Here is an 11,035-nt window from a genome sequence, read left to right as displayed (position 1 = left end):
TCTTTGTTAAGAAGTGTAGCACGTAAGTTCAATGAACAAATATATATATCAGGCACCAGATCACAAGAGTGGCGGTGGTTCTTTTCTCAAAACTCAGCCTCTTTCATTGTGATAAACCTTCTCTTTTGGGAGGAAGTATTATTACTATTCTGCAGGTTGAAAACTTGGGAAATACATTTTTATATTTTAAATGCCTGTTTTGCTTTGGATTCAGCATTTCAGAGGGACAGTGATTTGTTTTGCTGTTTCAAATCACTTCTGTTTTGTTTTGGCCAAAACTGTTTTGGAGCTGTTTTGGAATTTTGACGGTGTTTCAGCCATAGAGTATAATGGGGAATCACAAAACTGTCTATAACTTTGTCATTTCTTGCCTGGTTCTGATGCAAGTTGCAAGGATGATAGCCCCTTCTGAGGCCATGAAGCCTGCCAAGTTTTCAAGGAGATAGATGAAGGGGTTTCTGCGAAACTGCACCTCAAACTGTTCAAAGCAAAGCTAGTATCACTTGTTGGCAGTGGCAGCATGCTGTTACCCCACACGCAGATCCGGGGGCCTGCCCCCCCCAGGAGGAGTCTGGCACAGCCCTGCAGACCTCCCAGGTGGCACAGGCCCCCAGATCTACATACGGGATGATAGGAGGCTGCCAGCTGGGGCCAGTGCCAGTACTGGGTTCTTCCCAGCGCTTTGCCGGTGTGCAGAGCTTAAAAAAAAAAAAGCCCCGCACTCACCAGATCTGGCAGTCGCGACTGGGACCTCTGGGCACCTGTGGCAGAGCACCCCCATGCAGCATAGGGCAGCAGGGATTTCCCCCCCCCCCCCATGGCACCCACACCATCGCGTGGCTCAGCGTGGCGTGGCAGGGTGCTGCCTGCTGCCCAGGAGCTGGGGCAGATCCACCTGTTAGCCAGAGCTCCCGATTCGATTTCCCAAGCTCTCTGATCATTCCTCCAGCTCTTCCCAGGGAGCACGGCCCCCAGATCTGCCTGTGGGGTTTCAGCTGGGTGCTGCTGCCAGATGGAGAAATAGCTTAGAGCTGCCACCATCACCAGCTGGCAGCAGCAGCCTGCTGTCATCCCACATCATTTGGGGGCCGTGCTTGCTGGGAAGAGCTGGGGAAAAGATTGAGGCACTGGGGAATCAAGCTGGAAACTGGGGGAATGTTTGGGGACCTGAACATTTCCCCAGCAGTGGGATTGGAAGGGACCTTGGGGACAGATCGTTGTCACTGGCCACCAGCTACAGATGTCAATATCAGAGCAGTCCCTCTTCCCCCTCCCTCTTTCCCTGCAAGTTCGCCTCTGAAACATCCGAAACATTTTGGAAAATTTCTGAAATGTTTCAGATGGCCCATTTCGTTTCAGAGCCCTGCGTTTCTTTTGGATTCGGTGTTTCAACCATTGAAATGTCCGAATCCAAAACGAAACAGCAGCTGAAATTTCACACAGCCCTTTTTTGGACTTATTTACGCTCCAAAGTAAATTCCAGTCCTATTTCTGGAGTTCATTATGCTGTATGCATCTATGTTAATTATCTGCAGTCATGTCGCTCAGTTAACTAAATTCATGAAATTCATCTGGAGTTCCTTAGTATCCATCTTAATTTTCAGTGGCAAGACTGTTGGAATTGTTATTGTCTTCCTCCAATTTCAAAATTGTTAGGTATGTTATAGCTATTAGTAGTAACAGTGTGATTCATGAGACGTCACGCTCTTCAACTTGTTCTACTCTGATATATTTTTTATTAAGTGGTGACAAGGCTTTGGAAATTTGTATTCTTATTTTACAGAGAAACTTATATAGAACAAGAGCAAGGGGAAAGTTCTAATGACCGCAATGATAGAGCCATCAGAGTAGCAGTAAAATGGTACAATGAACATCTAAAGAAAATGAATACTGAGGAGAAGATACAAGTTATCTTTCTAACAAATGACAGGAAAAATAAAGAGAAGGCTCTAGAAGAAGGGATAACTGCTTATACATGTAAGCTCAATTATATGAAGTATTTGAATTGTTCCTGACTTGTAAAAATTCTACTGATGTCTTTTATAATTACATATCTTTATGTTCATTTTTATAGGTGAAGAGTATGTTAAGAGCCTGATAGCTAATCCTGATCTCGTAGATCGTCTTGCTTGCATATCTGATGCAGCGGTATGTTGTTGTCTCTTCTTTTCTCTAAGAGCTTACAGTGTAAAAGGTCTGGAGTATGATTATGTTGCACTTAAGTGCAGGAACTACTAAAAATTGAGGAACCTGATTTATCATACAATGGTGTGATCATAGGGCTTGCACAAGGTGTGCCACTTCTGCTTGTCCCCAGGGATTCCTGCTTATCTGGACATACGCATAGTTTGTATCTTTGGTGTACGTCTGCTGGCAGATAGGAACTCCCAGTATGAGGTGGTTCCAGCTACCTTTCTTTTTTTTTTTTATGCATCCACTTGAGGCACTAATGTAGTTTGTAATAGTATCCAACATATGAATTTGAATTGCTATGTCAGCAAATTGTTGTGTCTGGCTTTTGGACTAGAATTTGGTAGCCTGAATTTGGGGTTGATAAGCTTAGATTTACGATAACTGATTTCAGTGAGCCAACAACTAACTGAATTTTTTATCAACAGAATGAAATTGAAAATGCAAGAGTAATTTTTCCAGAGCATCTTCCCCTTAGCAAGCTACAGCAAGGCATAAAATCTGGCACTTTCCTTCAAGGAACTTTCAGAGCCAGTAGAGAGAATTATCTTGAAGCTACAGTATGGGTTCACGGAGATGCTGAAGAGAACAAAGAAGTAAGTTTTTCATTTTGATGTCATGTTTTGAAATGTGCTTAAATCTTCCTTAGCTTTGAGGATTTACATAGATGAGCCACATAACCCCACTGTGCTCTGAAATGTTGCCATACTTGCTAGTCTTCCTTCACGTCGGGATGGCTCATTCCTACACCTTCAATAACGTTTCTTTAAACTTTAGCCAGCTTTCCTAGACTCCTTTCTCCCTCAGACTGGCCTCCCAGAGGATCTTGTCCATCAGTCCCCTGAGTGAGTTGGTCTGTTTTTCTTTAGTCCAGGGTCCTTACTCTGCTATTCTCCTTCCTTTCTTTTCTCAGGATCCTAAACTCAATCATCTCGTAGTCACTGCTGCCCAAATTTGCATCCGCTCCTACATTCCCCACCAGCTTTTCCCTGTTTGTGAGCAGCAGGTCAAGAACAGCACAGACCTCAGTGTGTCTCCAACACTTGCACCAGGAAGTTGTCCCCAACACTCTTCTAAAAACTTCCTGGATTACTATGCACTGCTGTGTTGCTGTCCCAGCAGATGTCAGTGTGATTGAAGTTCCCCATGAGAACCAGGGCCTGTGATCTGGAAACTTCTGCTAGCTGTTTGAAGCTTGGCTGGTGGTCTGTAGAACACACCCACCACAGCATCACCCATGCTGCTCTTGCCTCTGACTCTAACCTGGAGACTTTCAACAGGCCGGTCTCTAGTTTCATACTGGAGCTCTAAACGATTATGCATCTCTTTTATATAAAGTGGAACTAATCTTGATTACCCCCTTGTCATTAAGTCATGTTTTTCCTCATTCATTTTAAATATCATCAATGGCTTCTTTATGTACTTTTTCATGAAAAATGTGCATGTGAGGATGTTTTTTTCCACCTGTTTTTCTCTATCATTAGTTTAATTCTTTTTTTAATCTAAAACGTTCCTTTTAATTGACTGTTGTTGTAGTTCACCTGTGTAAGACAAGGAGCTATGCACGAAGTACTCTTATGGATATGTGCAGAATATTGGCCGTCGTCAAATCATTTTGACTATATTGAAAGCCATAATAATTCACGTGACTTGCACTTAAAGTATGTAGAAGATACTCAAGCCCTCAGCAGGAGGCTAAAAATTAATAATGAATCTTTTCATACAAACCTATGCATGAAAGGAGAATCCTAGAAAACTGAAAGGCGTGTTGGATGAAAGAAAAGTAATAATTATTGTCGCAATGAGTTATTACTCATTTGGGTCAGAGATGTCCTTTTCTATCATATGTTTGCTGTATGTGCTGTGCCTGATACCAGGGAGCCTTGATATACTACTTGCAGGAGGACTTCTAAGGGTTGCGTGCAACATTTCATGATTTAACATTCAAGGCATGTTAAATTTTTATTTTACTTTATTTTTTTCAGATAATTATACAAGGACTTAAACATTTAAACCGAGCAGTTCATGAAGATATTGTTGCTGTGGAGTTGTTGGAAAAAAATGATTGGGTAGCACTATCCTCAGTGGTTTTGCAAGATGAGGGCCAAAATGAAGAAGATACTGAAAAAGAGGAGGAAAAGGAAAACATGGTATAAAAAACTGAGATTATATTTCTCATCTTGTTCTTTGTGTGTTCCTGTTTTTGGTGCATTTGGAATAAAATTTGTTTTCAGACAGTGCTAAAGATGTGTCCAGTAGAACCAGTTGAAAATTTCCATGCTTCACGCAGAAGGGGTGAATTTTTATGTAAATGAACCTCAGTTTTCAGCCAGTCCTAGTGTTCAGAATCATGAAGACCACAGTGTTGCTAAGCATTAGAAACATGCTTTTTTCTTTGTATATTCCTAATTAAATTTTTCATAAAAGCTTTCTTCAAATTTATGTAGATCCTTTGGTTTACCAGGCCATTTCTTTTTCTTTGTGTGTGTGTGTGTGTGTGTGTGTGTGTGTGTGTGTGTATGAAAAGAAAAAGAAGTTTATTTATGTAAAGTGCATGTGTGTATAGATAATATAAAAGTCTACAACCTATACAAGTCTATATATCACTATTTGCTTGAAAAGAGCAAAGGGTAACATTGTGACAAACAATAGTCTTTTAATGCAGTGGTTCTTAGCCTTTTTGGACTTGAGACACCCTTCTATAAGTTTTGTGAATTGACTGTCACCTGATTTCAAGGGTGTTTCTGTGTACAAGACACCGCTGCATCACAGTTTTTGTTTTTTCTTTGCATCCTATTTGTGTCATATCTTTAAATTTAGGGTGAAAACTTGTTTTGATCCACAAGAAAATTGTGTCTCACTAGCCAGACATTTAAGAGATATAAAGGACATGGAGTGGGAGAAGATCTTGTACTGTTTATGATGTCATAGTAGAGTTTGACCATTACGCAGACTGATAAAATTGTTTACCTCTGAAGCTTCAGTTAGACTGCATATTGTAGTTATACGTATCAGGATCGTGAATTCAAATATAATTTCATGTTTTTAAACATCAGCTCAAGACTTCCATAAATAAGAACATGTCAAGACCAACAGGAAGAGTAGTTGGTATTATAAAAAGAAACTGGAGACCACTTTGCGGCATGCTTTCCAAATCACAGATAAAAGAGGTAGGCAGATCTTTTGTTTGTTGTCAGTGTGCAATTTTTTTTTTTTTTTTTAGCAAAATAGCTATTCCTTTTCCTCCTTTCCTTGCGTACAGGCAAGACGGCATCTGTTTACACCAGCTGATCGCAGAATCCCTCGAATTCGAATAGAAACCAGACAAGCTTCCACATTAGAAGGACAAAGAATTATTGTTGCTATTGACGGTTGGCCTAGAAATTCCAGGTATCCTAATGTGAGTTTAAAATACAAAATTATTTTTTTTCTATTATGTATCCACTTGATTTTTATAAAATACTAGTTTTAACTTGAATGTACTAATAATAGTATTATGGTAGATAATTTACAATAAATAATAAGAATTTCACATACTTTAGCAGTGATAACTGAGGAAGTTACTTTTTTTTTAAGTCATAATATTTTGTAAAGGAACTGAAACAAGACTTTTCAGTCATGGGTGCTTTTTAAAAGGGCTAGCTTTTATAGAAGAGGTGGACATTTCCAGCTGCTACTAACCCATAACTCCCAAGTGAAAAGCTTTTTTGGTCCTAAATTATTTTTTGGATTGAGATGCTTCATTTAGGTATACGAAGTTCCTCTAAGTTTCTGTACCAGTCGGACTGAATTTTGAGTGTAGGAATCAGAATTTTGTAGCAAAAGTATTAGTCACTGTTGAAAGATTACCATTGCTGTGTAAAGAATACAGTGGACTTTTAAAGGAGGAAACATGTCAGCTCAAATTTAAGAGTAGGGTCAAATTTCTTTAAATGGAAGGGTAATGTCAGAGTGATATTGTAGCCATGATCGTCCAGGAATTATGTGAGAATTTTTAGGGTGATATTCTTTATTGGACCAACTGCATGGTTGGGGTAGAGTTAGATAAAATAATGTAAAACATTCTTCTTCAGGTCTGAGCACTTAAAGTAATTGCAGCCTATTAAACACTTGTAAAGGGGGAGAAGAGGGCAGGGGAGGGGAATTCCCTAGGGTAGCAGACAAACAATTAATAGAAGAAAAGAAGCTGATTGCTGGGTGGTCAATGCATATCAGAAGTGAGGAAGGTCATTCTGACTTTTCAGGTGTAGAAGGAATTGTCTTTCAAATTGCATGTTTTTGATCAGGAAGGGGAAACAGTTCTTGGGAAATATGTAGATCGCAGATGGTGTACCAGTGGACCTCCAAGCTAAGAGCTGAGGGCAGAATGACACTCTGTATATGGGGTAACTGTTTAATAGTCTAAGGTGCTATTATCTCAAGGTTTGGTTTTGGTTTGGTTTGGTTTGGTTTTGTTTTGTTTTGTTTGAACAACCGTATCTCAAGATACTCAGCAAGCTACATGCCTGTATTGTTTCTTAGGGTCATTTTGTAAAGAACTTGGGAACTGCTGGGGATAAAGAGACTGAGACAGAAGTTCTGCTGCTTGAACATGATGTGCCCCATCAACCTTTCTCTCAGGCTGTTCTTAATTTCCTACCAAAAATGCCATGGAGCATTACAGAAAAGGTAAATTTTAAAATTTGTTTTTAAATGAATACAGTGACTGTTGCAAGTGTCACCTTCAAAACCAAACTAAACTGTTTTGCTCTTGGACATCCCTGTGCAGCAGAAACTGGGAAGAGCAACTTTCCTCAAATTTGTATGTTCATGGCATGAGGTTTTCAAAGTGTTACTTACCTGTCTGAAGTCTCTGAAAGCAGATTCAGCGAAGAGCAATTAACTTTGTATGTAACAAAACTTAAGTACATTTTTGTGATGGCTTAAATATGGGGAAATTACCCTCGTAAAGTACAGTAACAATTTGTAATCATTAAGGAACTTTACAAACTAGCCTCTGTGATCTTTTATACACATACTACATGCATTTAATTTTTAATTCTTCTAAACTTTGAAACACTTGACTGGATCAGGTTCATTGGTACTAAGTGTCAGAACAAGGATTTCAGTTATGAATTTCTTAGTTCCTGATCCTTTGCTTGAACTATGCTGATTCTGAATAAATGGAAAAACGTGTGGCTTTTTTCCTATTTACTAATGACATATAAATACTTTATACATCTGTCTATCTTGTGTATCCATTATGCTGCTTTAATATGCAGAAGGATAAATGTATTTTGTGCTTCTAAATCACTTGGGTACTTTTTATGTACACTTTTTCCAAATTATTATTTTGTTTTGTTATGTTTGAAAACAACTCATTTAAAATTGCAGGATATGAGCTATAGAGAAGACTTAAGGCATCTGTGTGTCTGTAGCGTGGATCCACCTAGCTGTACTGATATTGATGATGCATTACATTGTAGAGAACTGGAAAATGGAAATCTTGAGGTACTTTGATTCTTTATTTTTATGTCTTGTATATGCATGTGAATTTCCTTTTTCTCAAATAATGTTGGTGTTAACTGCCTTTTATGAAGCTTCATTTTGCAAACCTCTATCAGAGTTGGGAATTGAACCCTGGTATTCCTAGTCTATCCTGTGCCCTTGCTATTTGGGTAGAAGGAGAAGTTTTAGCGTTTATTTAGTGTGCAGCATTAATACGAGGTGTTTTTTGTTTTCAGCAGTAGAAATAAACAGAATTACTGTTGTCAGTTTGTTAAAATGAAATGTGATATTAGATGAGAGATTTCTAAAAAATGTTAAGGTGAATGTTTCTCTTTAAAATCGTGAAGCAGACCTTTATTTTGAAATGTACATGCTGAATCAGCATTTTAAGAAATGTACGTGGCAACACAGTGACAAGTAGAAAGCAGTAAAAAAAGATTTAGTTTATTTCAGCACAGAAAAAGATCTTCATACTTATTTGTGCCCACAAGTAATACATGATCTCCATTCTCTCTTTGTTTTTTATTTCAACCTATTTATGATGATCAGGTACTATTTTCATTATACACAGGTAAAATACGATGTTTTATAGAACAGGTTCTCAAACTGTGGTCTGCAGACCACCGCTGGTACATGAGCTCCATTCTGGTGGTCCACAGAAAGGTTGCGGAACAATCGAGAATATCTGGACTTGGCCCTCCACTTGATTTATTTTAATTTTTATTAGTTTATTTGTTTTGTGTGCATCGTTCACGTTTACTTAATACTAAGTAGGAGTGCACCGATTAAAGATTTTCTTGACCAATATTGATGGCTGATCAGCCATGTCAGGTAATACCGAACTGATAGCTGATTTACAGAAGTGCCACCTGACAGCTTGGAGAGCAACCTCCTGCCTGTAAGTCTGTGAGAGAAACGGAGGGGCGGGGGGCAGGGATTGAGGCCCCTACAGTAAGGGAGGGAAAAGAGCAGGGGCAGGCGCTGCCTAGCCAGGATGGCGAATGTGACCCTGCAGGCAGCTCATCCAGGGGGGGTGGGGAGGGGTAGTTCCCCATTGCTGTGCACACTGCCCTGGCTGGGTAGCCTCTGCCCCTGCTGCTACCCTACCCCACTCCTTTTCCCCCAGAGACTTAGCGGCAGGACGCTGCTCTCCAAGCTGCCTGGCTGCATTCCTGGCCACATGCATGCTACATTAGTGCATAAATGTCATTTATCAGTGACATTATTGGCTGCACTGGCCAAAAAAACCCAATTGCCAGTGATGTTAATTTTTGATAACGTGAATTGATATATGACCGATATATTGGCGCACCTCATACTAACAGCGTATGTTAAAAGGCTTCAACCCTGCATCCTGAACCATTCAGGTAGAAGTCGTTGGCATTCCACTCAGCCTTAATGATCACCTGGGTAGATCCTGTTGTAGGGCCAGAGTTGTCCCGTAGGTACACATACGGATACACACACACACAGGTTTTTATGTTAGCTGAAAACTGTGCATCTGTCAGGTAGCACTTATTGTTCTCTTAGCTAGTAAACTCTGGTATCTGTTTGCATGGGGAGAAGTGCTTGTGTGTTAAACAAATGAATGTGGAAACATTAATTGAAATTTAATGTTAAGACTCACAAATCAAACCTAAATTTCTAGAAACTGGAAAAAAATAAAAGGCTTTATTCTAGAGGTGTATAGATCTTTTTGTGGGGAGATTTAAATTTGATTAAAATCACTTATTTCCACCTCCTACCTCTGTTTTAATTGTAGTAGTTTTTATTTTAAATTATCTTATGATAATACTAGAGAGTGCCAACATTAGAGGGCAAGAAAACAAAGGAAAAGCAAACAAACTGCAGCCTGGGTTGGAGAGATGGAAGAGAGCTGTGGAGGGTGGTGGGGTGCTACAGACAAGAGTTACCATACTGATAAAAGTTAAGTGCCCATAAAAAGAATAGATCCATGTCCACATTTTACGATACCCTCATTTTCAAATTAATTTAATTATCCTTGTTCATGTGACATTAACTGCTGTAGAGATGAAATGGTAAAGAGAGATGTGAACCTCAGGATCCTTTATATTGAGAACCATTGCTCCCTCATAAACTGTGTTTGTTTTCCTTCAAGGTTGGTGTGCATATTGCAGATGTCAGCCATTTTATTCAACCAGGAAATGCTTTAGACCAAGAGTCAGCAAAAAGAGGAACAACAGTGTATCTGTGTGAAAAAGTAATTATTCTTTTCATTGAGATTTTTGGTTTACATGGGATGTACATTTTCCATGCATTTTAATTCTTTGGGATGGAAATGCATCTCCAGTCTTAATAAAATAGAAACCTTTTGCTTACACTTATGCTTCTTTTGGTAACTTATTATGAAACTTTGCTTGTATCAAGGCTGCCAACCGTCATGGCAGGATTGTTTTAAAGGGCAGCTCTAAGTGTAGTAGGAAGCATATTAAACATAGAAGTCTGTTATAAGGCGAATACCCATCTTAACTCAAAGTTGGGGTATAGCACATCTGCTTCTGAAATTGGTATATTATTTGTGTCTAATTGGCAAGTAACTTGAAACGAGAGGACTAGGGACATATGTCCTTAACTTTTACTGGTCATGAGTCAGGAAGAGAAGAGCTGACAGCAATTCGTAGTGACAGAAGCACAACTGGACACAAGAACAGGGTCCTAAAATAAATACAATAGTGTAGCACTTGTGGGTAACGTGACTGTCAAGGCTGGGCCATCATAATATAATATATTAAACTTCCATCTTTCCTTGCTGGCTGCCAAATCTTTTGGAGTCTACAGAGACTTGAGCATCACACAGTCACTTTTATCTATTTTGGTTCAATTTATTTTGGTCCTTATTGCATAATATTTCTTGTTGGACCATCATTGTTTTTCAAGAGCAACAACTAGAGAATGGAAACTTCTGTATATCATGTCATAAGGTAGTAAGTTTTCTCTGAAGCTCTGTAGTTTGTTTTATTTTTTTTTTCTGTCTTCAAAACCCCTGGGAAATAGTTCATTTTTCATGAAACAGTTAATGGAAGAACTACTTAATGAAACCATAGCAGTTCTATTTTCATGCTATTAAATACTTGAGTATCATGTGGAGAAAAATATACATTTGTGTATTAGTAAACAAACTTTTATCCCTTACTTTACAGAGGATTGATATGGTTCCGGAGTTGCTTAGTTCCAACTTGTGTTCCCTGAGATCGAATGTGGACAGGTATTTGTCCTTCATATTGGCTGCTTTACTAAATGTTGTCCTTTTAGTATTTTTTTTTTCTTATAGATTGTCTAACATCTTTTCCCTTTTTTTCTTTCTTTCTTTCTCTTTTTTTTTTTTTTTTTTTTTTTT

General features: G+C 38.9%; 1 protein-coding gene across 1 annotated transcript in view; it reads left to right on the top strand.

Annotated features, from left to right (window-relative positions):
• DIS3 (DIS3 homolog, exosome endoribonuclease and 3'-5' exoribonuclease) overlaps positions 1-11,035 on the top strand; it is a 30,210-nt gene that overhangs the window by 8,144 nt on the left and 11,031 nt on the right. The window contains exons 3-12 of the mRNA XM_019524721.1: positions 1,784-1,977; positions 2,075-2,148; positions 2,619-2,786; positions 4,176-4,340; positions 5,247-5,360; positions 5,453-5,590; positions 6,712-6,858; positions 7,564-7,680; positions 9,797-9,898; positions 10,839-10,903. Coding sequence (XP_019380266.1) covers positions 1,784-1,977; positions 2,075-2,148; positions 2,619-2,786; positions 4,176-4,340; positions 5,247-5,360; positions 5,453-5,590; positions 6,712-6,858; positions 7,564-7,680; positions 9,797-9,898; positions 10,839-10,903 — 1,284 coding nt within the window. The remainder of the gene's footprint in view (positions 1-1,783; positions 1,978-2,074; positions 2,149-2,618; positions 2,787-4,175; positions 4,341-5,246; positions 5,361-5,452; positions 5,591-6,711; positions 6,859-7,563; positions 7,681-9,796; positions 9,899-10,838; positions 10,904-11,035) is intronic.

The sequence above is a fragment of the Gavialis gangeticus genome, unplaced genomic scaffold (genome assembly GCF_001723915.1).
Source record: "Gavialis gangeticus isolate Ggan-Ray unplaced genomic scaffold, GavGan_comp1, whole genome shotgun sequence".
NCBI lineage: Eukaryota > Metazoa > Chordata > Crocodylia > Gavialidae > Gavialis > Gavialis gangeticus.
Note: the sequence above shows the minus strand (reverse complement) of the source record. Positions and strands in the feature narration are given on the sequence as shown.